The sequence below is a fragment of the Artemia franciscana genome, chromosome 9 (assembly GCF_032884065.1).
Source record: "Artemia franciscana chromosome 9, ASM3288406v1, whole genome shotgun sequence".
NCBI classification, from domain to species: Eukaryota; Metazoa; Arthropoda; class Branchiopoda; order Anostraca; family Artemiidae; genus Artemia; species Artemia franciscana.
The window spans coordinates 32,466,942-32,481,562 of record NC_088871.1 but is presented as its reverse complement, the minus strand read 5'-3'; the positions used below and the strand labels follow the sequence as shown (position 1 = coordinate 32,481,562).

General features: G+C 34.8%; 1 protein-coding gene and 1 long non-coding RNA gene across 6 annotated transcripts in view; one reads left to right on the top strand and one right to left on the bottom strand.

Annotated features, from left to right (window-relative positions):
• LOC136031287 (uncharacterized) overlaps positions 1–14,621 on the top strand; it is a 76,083-nt gene that overhangs the window by 25,757 nt on the left and 35,705 nt on the right. The window lies entirely within an intron of this gene.
• The window catches only part of LOC136031286 (ras and EF-hand domain-containing protein-like), a 57,338-nt gene that overhangs the window by 11,237 nt on the left and 31,480 nt on the right, over positions 1–14,621 (bottom strand). For all 4 annotated transcript variants that reach the window (XM_065710730.1, XM_065710732.1, XM_065710733.1 and 1 more), the window contains exon 4: positions 6,413–6,594. In XM_065710730.1, the coding sequence (XP_065566802.1) occupies positions 6,413–6,594 (182 nt within the window). The remainder of the gene's footprint in view (positions 1–6,412; positions 6,595–14,621) is intronic.

Below are 14,621 nucleotides of genomic sequence, written 5' to 3'. Positions count from 1 at the left end.
TTTTGTTTTTAAATATCCCTATTTCTTATATGCCTTTGATTGTTTTTCCTCCTTTTTTTATAGTTAAAGACTGTAATAAATTCATAAGTATTATTCCATATTCAAAAACAAACAAATAAATCAAACACAATTTTGCGCTGGAGAAAACCTAGGAGGGTTTTGTTCACGCGAAAGCCCACGTAACTACTTACCTATTAATTCAGCTGTTTATTTAAACATCAGCCATTTAATTACAACTATTATAAATAAACTATAGCCTATACACAAGAAAAAAGTATATAAATCAGTAACTGAATTAAAAATAATATATAAACAAAAATATAAAAGAAAAATAATAATAACAAATTCAATCTCCAATACTCCCTCCTCCCCTGCCCGTCCTTGCCTTTCAACCCAACCTTTTCCCCTGCCCATCCTACCCTTATCTCTCCAGCTCCTATTCCTCTCCAACCCACCCTAACAGCTATAATAAAATTGAACGATTTGCCCCCAAAAATAATCTTTTAAATTCTTTTTAAACCGAGTTAAGTGTTCCACCACCCTACTGCTCAATGGTAGCTGATTCCATACAGATGGACCAAGATGTTTCATTGAAATGAATACCTGGTACCACAACTCAAATCAACAACTATATTATCACTTTGCCTAGTTCCATAATTATGCAGGTCACTATTAATTTGATAAAACTCTTAAAAACATCAGGGGTTAAACCATTCATACACTGAAACATAAGTAAGATTCTATTATGTGACATGTTCTTTGTTTTCACTAATTGCTTTTAAAATACTGAAAACATAATTTGGTTAATTTTTTTAAGCTAGCATCATAATAAAGTAATTCTATTTAGTAATTTTTAGTAATTCTTTTAGTAATCTCTCTCAGATTCTTCAATTTTATCTCTGTGGGTTGTCTTATAAAACCTTAGAGATCTCTTAAATTTTTCTACGACTACTACTACTACTAGTAATACTTTCCCCAAATAACTCCTTTGCCCAAATAAATACTACTACTACTGCTGCTCCTACAAGTGTTGCTACTACTTCTACTGCTACTACCCAAATAACTTATTTGCCCAAATAAATGCTGCTACTGCTACTATTACTACTACAACTTTCTCCAAATAACTTCTTTGTCCAAATAAATACTACAGCTACTACCACTACTACTACTACTACTACTTTCCAGTGCTTTTCCAGTGGAACTGGAAGTGTCTGACTAAAGCTCCACATAGCTAACCTTGCGTTTTTCCAAGGTTTTACTCTATTACTAATTTCTCTCATACTCTTCAATTTTATCTCTATAGATTGTTTTATAAAACCTTGAAGATATCCTATAGTTTTCTACTACTTCTACTCATGCTAATACTACTACTGATTATGTCATGGGAACATCTTTTTCACTTCCCCTTCTCCCCCAACTCAAAAATTTCTATAATTCTAGTTTAGATACTTTTATATGTTTCTAAAGTGCTGAGAGAAAGACCGGCAAAAACATCAGAATCGACTTTAGAGGACAGATTATGTCATGGGATGATGTTTTTGAATTCCCCTTTCTCCCCCGACTCAAAATTTCAAAAATTCTACTTACGATACTTTTTAAATTTTCTAAAGCACTGAGAGATAGACCAGTGAAAACATCAGAATCGACTTTAGAGGATAGATAATGTCATGGATAGATGTTTTTGGCTTCCCCCTTTTCCTTCAACTCAAAAATTTCCAAAATTCTAGTTTAGATACTTTCTAATTTTTTCTAAAGCGCTGAGAGATAGGCCAATAAAAACATCAGAGTTGACTTTAGAGGTCAAATTATATCATAGGAAGATGTTTTAATTCTCCCCCTCTTCTCCCAACTCAAAATTTTTAAAAATTTTAGTTTAGATACTTTTTAAATATCTCTAAAATATTTTTGAACAATATTACTAAAAGCACTGAGGGTTAGACCATTAAATACATCAGAATCGACTTCAGAGGACAAATTATGTCATATGGGAAGATTTTTTGAATTCCTCCCCCAGCTCAATTTTTTTAGAATTCTAGTTTGGATACCTTTTTAAATGTTTCAATGGTGCTGAGAGATAGACCAGTAAAAACATTAGAATCGACTTTTGAGGATAGATTATGTCATGGGACGATGATTTTGACTTCCCTCTTCTCCCCCAAATGAAAATTTTTAAAAATTCAAGTTTTGATTCTTTTAAATTTTTCTAAAGTGCTTCGAGATACGCCATTACAAACATCAGAATTGACTTTAGATAAAAATTATGTCACGACAAGAAGTTTTTGAATCCCCCCTCCTACCCCAACTCAAAAATTTCCAAAATTCTAGTTTAGATACTTTTTACTTATTTCTAAAGCGCTGAAAGATAGACCAGTAAAAACATCAGAATCGATTTTACAGGATAGATTATGTCACGGAAAGATGTTTTGACTTCCCCCTTTTCCCCCAACTCAAAAATTTATAAAATCTGGTTTAAATACTTTCAATTTTTCAAAACCGCTGAGAGATAGACCAGTAAAAACATCAGAGTCGACTTTAGAGGATAAATTATGTCATGGGAATATGTTTTAATTCCCCCTCTTCCCCAAACTCAAAAATTTCTAAAATTCCAGTTTAAATGTTTCTAAAATATTTAAAAAACATTTCTAAAATCGCTCAGAAGACCAGTAAAAAAATAGAATCGACTTTAGAGGATAGATTATAGCATGGATAGATTTTTTTGGCTTCCCCCTTATCCCTCAACTAAAAAATTTCTAAAATTCTTGTATTCTAGTTGTCTACGTCCTCATGTAGGTCTTACTGGAAAACCCTATGCTGGACTCTTGTCAAGGCACTTAAACCAACCTTGAGACTACATAGTTACAGTTTGACCATCAGTTTTCTGAATTATTTCTAGCTTTCTGACTGAAGAAACTCCTTCATAAGCTGGCTGATTTCCTCAGCTACCACACCTGGAGTGGATAGTTTTTTTCTAAGCTCATCACTAGTTTTTTTTTTCGAAAAACCTTGCGGAGCTGCTAACATTGACAACCCAAGTCTGTGACCTCGAAATTGGTAATAAAATATTACACACATTCAAATTATTGAAATAGTTAGTTTTAATTTTGTTCTATGCTTGCTTGCCAAATCGTTCAGTGGCCACCTTCTTATGCTCAATAACTGTGTTATATGTTATACAAGGTAATCCAGTTCACCTATTTTCTGTAGAAAATCCCTTGAAACTTCAATGTTCCCTTTATGGCCTATGTCTAGTTGATGAAACTTGGGATTAAACTCATCTTTTTTTTTAGCTGATTAATGGGACCTTGTCCTGTGCTATCATCTCGTGATGTAAGGAAGACATCACCACCAAACTTCTGACAAAGTTCTTTTACAACGGCAAAGCCAATTTCTTTATTTGATATTTCCTTCATTCCTTTACTTGAGTCCCTTTCTTTTTGTATTTTTAATTTATTTAAAATCACTACTATTTTTGACTACGTAAAAAGGGTACTACATACCCTTTTGAAACCCTTTCCAGTTTGTTGAGGTTTTAACTGTTTACCAACAGGTTTCGTTCATGATCTGAGAATTTTCAAAAGGCCTTGCTTGAAAGTTGTGTCGAGTCCCAATGCTGCTGCACCAAGGCAGAAAAAGCTTGTTACAGCTGGTAATTTTTTTTTGGGCAAGAGTTGTGCAGAACTAAATAATTAGACATTATAACGCCCCGTGTGATACTCCAATCCATGTCCCAATTCTCTTGGACTAAGAGCAAAAACACACAGTCGACACTGGGGCACACAAACGCTATCCTTCTATTACTTATTTTTATGCGTAGGAAATGATAGTCCCTTTGTTGCTGCTATAAGATCGCAGAATTCCGTTCTTAGTGTCAACTGACAGGGTTCCTGAAGTTTTTACGATAACATATCGGGGATGTTTTTTATTATAGTTAATTTTGAGAACTCTTTCAACAACAACAAAAAAATCAAAGAAAAGTAAGGAGCTTAATGAAGCCAAAAACTAGACTTACGTTGCCTGAGCAACGTGAAGTGTTGCGGCAACCTTTGTCCGGCTTTGCCGAATAAAGTGTTGCGAGAGCAACACTTTCGTTTTGTTTCTTTGCTATCGGTTAAATGCTGAAGTTGTCAGCCTATCGAAACTTTTAAAACGTTATGTTCAAAGAAGAACGCGATCAGTAATCACACGATCAAAGACTATTCCTCAGCGTTGAGAAAACAACAATAACAAAATAATATCGAAAGAAGGGACTAAATTGACTTTGCAGCCAGTTGAACTTTATCCTTTTCAATCGTAGACATCGTGACGGATCAAGACCTGGAACAATATTTTATATAATCTAGTTGGTATTATAAAGCTATCCGTAACCTTTCAGGATCAAAATACCATAGATGACACTATTGATATTTACGAAACTGCCTCGTTGTTTTACGTTATCCTTTGTACCCGTTGCGTAAACGCTTAATTCTAGGTTACAGTGAGTATGGGTAGGCTACACCAACTAGAAAAAGTTTCTAACCCCTCTTCACTAAAGATGATTGTAGCCTAACAGTCGATTATTACTTACAAGTCCCCTACATGTCTTACAACTGGAATCAACTCGGTCTTACCATCAAATATACAGGAAACAAATAATAGGTACACCAAATAGCAAAATTTGTAAACCCCTCACTGCCGAAGATGATTATGAGCTAACAGCCGACCTTTCCTTACAAGTCCCCTGCATGTCTCACAATTGGTATCGGGTTTTAGTGTGTACCCTACTACTGAAGTTGTCAACCTCTTGAAACTTTCAAACTAGTATATCTCATGAAGGAATTTTTGTACCAAAAAATGTATGACATATACTTTGATCAGCTCATCAAGAGCTATCGATTGCCGTCAAAATTCTATCTGTCTTAGTTCAAAAGTCGATTTTTTTTTGCCGTAGGCCAACTTTCTAACGTCACCACATCGAAAGGAGCAAAGCTCCAATTTCTCTAGCAATGACAGAACTTTTAAAGTTTAAGAGGTACATCATATAACATTTCTCTACCTCAACCCCAAGTCTGAAAAAACAAATGATAAACCCAGCCAAAATCACGGCAGCACTTTCGGACCCGTGGGAAAATGCCACTTTTTTGCTTCTGTACATTTTTCTATTTATCACTCAAAGAAGATATATTGGCTGTGGGGCCGGGAAACTGCCGCATATATTTAACACTTATACATTTTAGTCCATCTTCAATTTGAAAGTGGTGCCTGCCTAATTGCCTGATAGAACGGAGCTTTCCACTCGAAAGCAGAAACATGGTTTGATAAAACGAAAGCTTGGCTGCACAACTTCAGATACTCCTCTCTGACATAGGCTACATAACTCCACTTCACTCCCAACGCCACATCCTTTTTGGCCCCAGGCAAGAGTTCTGCTTAGCTTTCCAAATGTAATGCCATATTCATCAATTCGGCTTGAGGTCCACACTTTCCATAAAAACCGCACAGGTTAGACCATTACCAGTTTCCAGGAATAAGCCGACATAGGTGGCATAGGAAAAAAAAAGACAAAAAAAAAAAACGGGACAAAACCAAAGTGTTGCTCTCGCAACACAATTGACATAAATGTATTCATAATGCTATTGAAAACAACACCGAATGGGGGGGGGATTAAGTGTTATATTTACTTCTTTTTTCCATCTGACTTATGTTCTATAAGCAAAATTAATCAGTAATTACCTACCTATCTTCTATCCCTAATAAGTGATTACCTGCTAAAATTTTGCGTTAACTTATCCACACTGACATGATTGGTTCATTGACATGAGGATATTGGTTCGAGCTTTAGTGTTGTGTTCCAGTTTCTGAGAATAATTATTCCCGATGCTATTTTGTTTGCCAGGCTGATTTAGAATAAATAAATCTAAAACTTTAAAATTCTGTTGTTGAAAACATCTGAAAAAGCTAAGTTTTCATTTCAAATTTTTCTAGAGGGAAGGGCTTGGATATATCTTGTCTCGTGCAGCCAATGAGGCATTTTCATGGGCTCCAATGGCTATTAAAATTTCTGCTTAAAAAACTTCAAGCTCAAAAATAAAGAAGGGCTGAAATGGATCTTTAAATTTTGAAATACAATAAAAGTCAGTTACATGACAGCAGGCTATTCACAAACGTCTTCTGGGGATAGAAAGAAGCGTGTATGGTTGGTTGGAAACTTTCGATTGGAGGTAAAAAAAAGATTGCTGTTGATCTTCATGAATTTTTTTTTACCTGTAAATGTTATCAATACCTAAAGATATCCTTGAAGACCCCCCCCCCCCCTCCATAAAAAAAAAGTTTTCACGTGGAAAATTGGTTGCTTAACCAGTTGGTTAAGCTTTTTTTTCATATTGCAGTATGACAGATATTGCAATATCAATATGCTGATATATAATAAACTTGCCTTATTAGCTAAAAGTACACATGGTATAGGACTGCCATCTGGTAGTTGAACTTTCGAGTCCAAATCCTGTTTCCATTTCATAACAGCCTCAAAAGTTGCTGCTCTTGTCACGTCAAATACTATAAAGGCTCCAACTGCTTCTTTGTAGTAGACTCGGGTCATGTTATTAAATCTCTCTTGACCTAAATAACAGCAAGTGTAAATAAGAGTCATTTACTGGGGTCTAGCAGCACCAATAAATAATAAGAAAATAAACCATCAGACTGGCTTCACTGTGTAACTCAAAAGCTGCTTTACTGTGATTAACTGAAAAAAAAAACAAGTTTTCTGAAATGAAAGTAAAAAAGCCACATGAAAACTTAAAACAAACAGAAGTTATCCATCTGAGACGGCCTCCCCCCCTCCCTCCTGAATCCCCTGCTCTTTACGCTAAAGTTTGACTTTTTGTCCCAATTCTTAAAGAACGACTGCTTAAACACAAGATATCTAGTTGATATCAAATAAGAAGTATTTTTAAACCACTATAAAACTAGTGTAAGTGTTCAGAGCTCAGGAAGGGGCAACCCGTCTCATATACGGAATGATTTCTATTATAAAAACCTCCTTGTTGGACAATATTTGTTTCCATCTAATGTTTTGTTCATTTTAGTGGACATATATTATTTTTTGTTTATTAGTTAGAAAATCTGTAAACCCTTTTCCAGGTTTTCTTCTTAGGAATTGAGATTTTGGATTGCTATTGAAAATTCTAACACATTTTAACCTCTTGTGAACAACAGCACAAGAAACTTTCACAATAGCTTTAATACAGAATTTTGATTGTATGGGGAGAAGGAATGCTACTCCCACGGATTAGAAATCCGCATAATTTTCGGTCTTCTATGAAGCTGAAGCCATCCTGACTCCCCATCCTGCAGATCCTTGAATTTATTCATGTATTATCAACAGTTTTTTATTTGTGCATTACATTTTGTGGTCACTATATATTTGTTCAAATAGATGCATGTTAAGGCTGTTTATTAAAAATAGTATGGTTTGTTATCTTAAAAAAAAAAATCATAAAAAAAAGCCATCAAGAATCAAATCAACCAGATTGGTTTATCAATTTTTGTTGTTGTCTAAATTGGGGTTTTCTTTGCCCTAAAATTTGGATTGAGGTGTCTAAATGAGCTCAAATTTGAAAGTAATTCAGCAAATAAAAATACAGTAAAAAAAAAACGATTTTTGACATTATGATTCAAGTTTAATATTATTTGTATAAAAAATGAGTCAAGAATGATCCTCCCTAGAAAAAGTGCACCTCTTCAAATATTTCTCAGGAAAGGTGAGGAGAGGGAGGAGGTGTGAAATATAAAACTAAATTTGAGGGTCATCGTTTTCTTGGTTTCCAAGGGAATTGCACAAGTCAACATTTTTATAGATATGTCCCCCGTGGACGCAGGCAGAGGGAGTATAGGGTCAATTCTCGTTTTCTCTAGAATACAAGAAATCACTTAAAGATGTTCACAAGGGAGAAAAATGACAAATATTCCCATTTAAAGCTTAGTAAAAACAAGGTTCCTGGTAGTTCTTGTCCCCTGGGAAATTCTCAGACAGCACTCATGACGACAATACTTATCTGAAGGCTCACTGAATGTTAATAATTTTGGGCAAGAAAATCAACTTTTGAGTCTTTATGACCCTCCCCCCTCCAAACAAACACACATACAAAGATAAACTTCCCTTCTCAATAAAAGCTTATGCACAACTATACCACTGTACATAGTTTCATGAAGCCTAGTATTTTATCAACCCAAGCGATTGTGCTACAGTGCTACCCATAATAAAATAGTGCTAATATAGCACATTCTTGCTACATGCGGCAACCTGGCCACCACGCAGCGCTAGATTCTATGAAACTGAGAAGTTCAATATATAGTTTTTTAATAATTCTAGATTTATTGGCTATCCCAGAACTTCCGTCTATCTAATTGTCATACCTTTTTGAAACAATGAAGTATTAGTGACACATTCTATCACTTGTTTTTTGAGAGTACGGTGTATGGGTAGTCTGTATCCTGATTTTGTTTTTCTGGTCCATTTGTGTTTTCTATTTCGCCAGTGTCGAGGACGCCTTGTTGTCTGTACAGGCGAAATATTTGTGATATATTGTGTCAATAGGCTTAGGTGTTTATTTAAGGCTAATCTTAAAAGTTGACCAACTGGAAGGCTCTGATCAATTGCGATATGCTTCTTTAGTTGCAATGCCTCTCCTTTTTTGTTATTAATCTTTTAGTGTTCATTTTGCTATACTATTTGAGGACACAATAAATTTGGCGCTTCAAAACCGTTAATAAGCTGATTCATTGAACCAGTTTGGAGCACATAATAAAATAATTGGAAATGTTAAAAAGGAAAATTATAAAAGTTTAAATTAAAACTAAGATTAAATTAAAATGAATTTACAAAAATTTAAATCTACTAATAAAATTTGAGTTAAATTTGAACAAGCAAATTTATCGTACAAATATATTTAACGAAAATTAAAGTTAATAAGATTTTTTTTTAAGCTTTAACTAAGCTTATCACTTCCATCAGAATTTTTTTTAAGTAAGGAGCAACATTAAAACAGAACGAAAATAATTTATTCTGTAGGCCAATATGAAGAGGTTGCACCCTCACCAATACCCTCTTCTTTACGGTAAAGTTTGACTGTGTGTCCAAATTTTTAAAGAACCACTCCTGAAATACAAGGGCCGTTCAATTAGAATAGGATGTTTTTATAGCGCTAAAAACTTTACCGGGAACAGCAAAGTATTGAGGGATGGACAACCCCTTCATTTTTTTTTTTTTTTTTTAGTATCTGACCGTTTTTCAGATAATGCCGAGAAATTAAATGCTACGCAAAATGGTGTGCGCGATTTTTGAAGGTGGACAAAAGAATCAACATGAAAAGCCGATTCTTTAAATGTATATCTTTTTCTATCAAAACTTCTTTTAAAGAGTTTCTATTATTAATAGCACGAGTCGCTCCTTAATTTAAAGTTTGTTATCATGAACTGCTGCCTGGCAGCCATTACTTTGCGTAATTTAAAGTCTTGAATCTTCAGGATTTTGAGTTCAAACTATTAATCTGTAATGATCTTTGCAAATACCACAGAGAAATAATATATTAAACTAAGCTGTTTATTTTTTTTTCAATCTAAACAACTGAGCTTCAAAAAGAATTTTCGATATCCTTTGCTTTCTTAGTTTCATACGTCATGTATAGCCAGTGTGGTCTTAGAACGTATTGATGATAAATTTTGCCGTTTTATCTTACAAGACAATTTTGACGGGGAAACTGGAAGACACAATAAATGTTTTCTTGACTGAAACAATTTTTTTCTTGATGTAACAATCGTCAGTTGCAAAACCCTTAATCAAAAACCACACTATTAAAAACATAATGAGGTGAATGCAGAGTACTTAGTACATCTTAGAACGCTTAGGCCTATGTGTGATCACTTTATAGAGTTTTAAAAATGGAAACTACTACTTTTGAAGAATTCACAAAGAAAATGCTGAACGAGAAATTCTATCAACAAGCATTTAAAGCTTTTTGTGGTCGAAATTCACAATTTTTTGTGGTCACAAATTCACACTTTTTGTGGTAATCACAAATTCAGAGGTCGAAGAATTTTGAAGAGAAAAACGGTTCATCTTTAGGATTAAAAGTGAAGTTTTTGCCTAGATTGTGAATAGTTTTTTAACTGGTGCTGGTTTTGTTAAAAAGAATATAGCAGAAGTTCCTAAAGTTAAAAGCCTGAAATGATGAAAATATGCATGCAAGAGTAGCAGTTGAAGCATCAACACGTAATTTGACTGATTTTTGCAACGATCTGGGCAACCGAGTGTGGGTTAGACAACCGAATAAAAAAAAACAAGTCTATTTGAAAGACTTGGATAAGTTATCAATGGCAACAGAGACTCCGAAGGTTCTGAAATGTTGACAGGCAGCCAAATGACTAAACCAAAGAAAAAAAATGACCATAAGAGATAGACCCAGGGATATTGTCGAAGTGGAAGGAAAGCAATGCTACCAGCAGAAGATGCTCAGAACATACAAATTGGTGAACAATGTCGATATGGTTCGAAGTGCTATAGCGCAAAATGGAGAACCCTTTGGAGAAATAATTTTTTGGACAGATGGATGCAAAATTACTTGTTTTTAATATTTTTTGGATCAGTGTTCTATAATAAAATTTGATGTTATTAGCCTTTGGTACATCCACATTGGTACATGTGGATGAAATGTGGGACCCAAAAACGTATTCTCAATCTACTTTATATTTTGCCTCTCAAGATTCATTAGTTTCTTTTTATCAGGTGGGCTCTTAAACAGAGAACAAATTTGAAACTAATCTTGATTCCATTGGTTTGTGATGCTCAAAGATGGATCCAAGTTCTGATTTTTGTCACCTTATAAATTTTAATTTATAAGGCATGTAGAAATTTACTGTCCATGAGATTCAGCACCTGGAATGTGGATGCTTCGGTTGCAGCATCGAACCGATAGCTGTGGATAGCCTGGATGCAGCTTCTACTGTTTTTGAAGTATTTACAAAGAAAATGCGGAACGAGAAACTCCAGCAGCGAGCATTCGAAGCTTTTGAATTATTTTAACAGACTTTCGAATCAGGAAGGAGTAAAGAGTCAGGAATATTCTTATTTCATAGTAAAAAAAATCTGGTACTTGTGTATTATTCAGATCACACTCAATAAGTGAAGTTAGGTTCTTTCGTGGAACGAACTACGATGCAGGTACATTTTAATTAGGTAAACCTAACCTAAATGTTCCTTCTCGTAAGAGTATAAAGTCAGTTTGTATCCATTGACGCACTGTTTTGTTGTGGGCAGCAACCCCTTCTCCTGGAAAAATATAATTGCCTCTTTTTGAGTCTTCGGCAAATCCCAAAACTTCATTTCAAAATACATGTTCAGACACTATCTTCTATCACTATGTGTAGTGAACTAAATTGAGTTTTGTCTTTGTGGCTATGAAACCGGATTTTCTCATAAAATGTACCTGCATCGTAGTTTGTTTAAAGAACCTAACTTCACTTGAGACATTAACGCTTAGCATATAACCCCGACTGGGATAGGCTAGGCATAAAAGATTGGAGCTATTCTGCTGTTGTGAGACAGTTGGGGGTCTTTGCTCCATCATAACGTCCCTACGTCCCTAACGTCCCTATCCTTCACAAAGAAATCCTGCTTGTGTGGCCCCACGGCATCAGGTTGGACTTTTCACGAGCTATACTAACCAAAATCATGACTGCTAACAGCGTTCCAGGGTAAACTTTAGGATTGGTGCCCCTTGAGGAAATTATAGCCTAGTAAACAACACAGCATTTGCACTGGATTCTGATTAACGCAATAATTTTTCTGAGTCTGATCTGACTAGACGGGCTTTTCTAAAGTGAGAAACTTTTTCCTAGCTAAGTTATCTATTATGGGTTGCCTTTCATAGTAGGTCTATTACATGACCATTTAACTTCCAAGTGACCATTATAGTGCCGTATTTCAAAATAACTGAGCTGAGAAGAATAATGTTTACTCTCTGTCTGAAGTTAAAACACTTTTCAAAATACTATTTAACAACAACAAAATAAAATAGTATTTTACTATGCTCATCACATCTATTCAAAATCATTAGTGTTAAAAAAATTTCATTTTTGCTTCAACTTTTATAACCCAGTAAAAATCTGAATCAGACAGCCAATAAAGTTAGATCTAGATAACACTAAAAAAAAAAAGAGGGGGGAGTTTGCAACTGAAAATAAATGCACATAAATTATTCTGTATATGAGGGGTTCTACCCTCCTCAATACCCTGCTTTTCATGCTAGTTGTATAATGCTTAATTGAAAGTATTTACGAGTTTAGAAAATGTTTTACATTATTTTTTACATCAAGCTTAACTTTTGCAAACAAATTCTTCAAGAAAAATCAATCATTCAGTGTATTTACGTTTTGAAATAAAACATAATTTTCCAAAATACATCACTATCTCCACAGAAAGAGAGAAACCTTCACCCCTTAGCATCCATGCTGCATGCTTCTTCCTATATTAATCCAGATATGTTTTCTTCTAAATTATTGGGGGTCAGAGGTTAAATCCTTAAGCATCTGGATTTCCCTTCAAATGGATTAACAGCCTACTAGTGAGCAGCTATGTAATACTCTATAACCATAAGTTTCGTGAGACACGTTTTTGGGCCCCACATTTCTTCCGTCTAAATAAAGAATAGGAGGTCCCTTGCCTCTCATTCCCCGACATGTGGATGAAATGTGGGACCCAAAAACATATTCTCAATCTACTTTATATTTTGCCTCTCAAGATTCATTAGTTTCTTTTTATCAGGTGGGCTCTTAAACAGAGAACAAATTTGAAACTAATCTTGATTCCATTGGTTTGTGATGCTCAAAGATGGATCCAAGTTCTGATTTTTGTCACCTTATAAATTTTAATTTATAAGGCATGTAGAAATTTACTGTCCATGAGATTCAGCACCTGGAATGTGGATGCTTCGGTTGCAGCATCGAACCGATAGCTGTGGATAGCCTGGATGCAGCTTCTACTGTTTTTGAAGTATTTACAAAGAAAATGCGGAACGAGAAACTCCAGCAGCGAGCATTCGAAGCTTTTTGTCGCAATCCCAAATTCAGAAGTCAAAGAGAAGAAGAAGAGAAAAATTTCGGTTCAGCTTCAGGATTAAAAGTGGAGTTTTAGCCGATATTGTGAATACTTTGTTTACTGGAGATGAAGGTTTTGAATTGTTGACAGGCAGCCAAATAGCTAAACCAATTTAAAAAAGGGAGCATAAGAGATAGACTCGAACATGCTGTCAAAGTGGAAGGAAAGCAATGCTACCAGCTGAAAATGCTCAGAACGTACAAATTGGTGAATAAACGGTGTAGATATGGTTTAAAGTGCTATAGGGCAAAATGTGCATTTATTCACTAGCATTGGAGTAGTAATTTTTTCGGATAGATGGATACAAAATTATTTGTTTTTAATATTTCTGAATCGGTGCTTTATAATAAAATTTGATTTTATTATGCTGTGGAATTACTTTAACAGACTTGCGAGTCAGGAATGAGTAAAGAGTCAGATATATTCTTATTTCATAGGCCAGAAAAAATCCAATACTTTTATGGAAAGGTGAATATTTATCGCTTTTTCTTTTTTTCCTGTCTTTCCTTCTATTTTAGAGCTGATTTTTAAAGTACACTTTTCTTATTTTTTTGCTTGCACTTGCATTTTCTATCTTAGGATTGAGGCTCAATATGTAACCAACATCATGGCAGGACTCATTAAGTAAAGTGCAATGGGATAGAGGATTCAAGGATCAATTTATTATATAGAATGGAAAATTACCTGTTTTTCTTTTAATTCTCTTTCCTTGGATTATCATCATAAAGAATATTCACCAAAAGTTTTATATCGCCTCCCCATAGTAGATAATATTTGTAGACATGAATACATAATGAGTCAGAGGCAATAGGTTTGAGATTGCATGTGCAGGATTTTGACCCTTGTTAATAGAAGAGCACCACCAAGTATGAAAAACTATTGTATCCAAGATGGGGCAGGATTGTGCCAAGCTTCCATATACAAGGAGGTCCCAGGACTTATATCTGTCCAGTTCTAAGCCAGCTTAAGGGCTTTGTGTAGACTTGAGAAGATATGTCGGTCCTTGTCCTACACTGATTGTGGGACAATGGCTTTTCTTGAGGCCATAGCAATTTCAATGATTTAAAGGATACGAAAATTGCAAATTGAAATATCAGGAATTAAAAAAAAAACAAACTACAAATTCAGACGCTCCAACCTGGACTTATTAAGAGTTTCGGAAACTCCTATCTCGGGTGTAGGAAACATGAAACTAGGTGATGCAGAATTTATTTACTCAGGCAGGAAGGATGGGGTGCATAGGGAGGGATTGGGATCATGATGAATAAGAAAATACATTTTAAGTCAACACTGGTTGTGCATGATGTATGACAAACGAGAAAATGAGACAAAAGAAAACGAGAGCCACTGGACAGAAAAGAACCAAAAATAACAAAAGAAAAAAAAAACTAACTTCTAATTTTAGTCAGATTTTCTTTTTTTATGACAAAAAGTGCAGGGCATCAATCGTAGTAATATATGCTAAAGTAAAACCAACTGATGGAGACAGCAG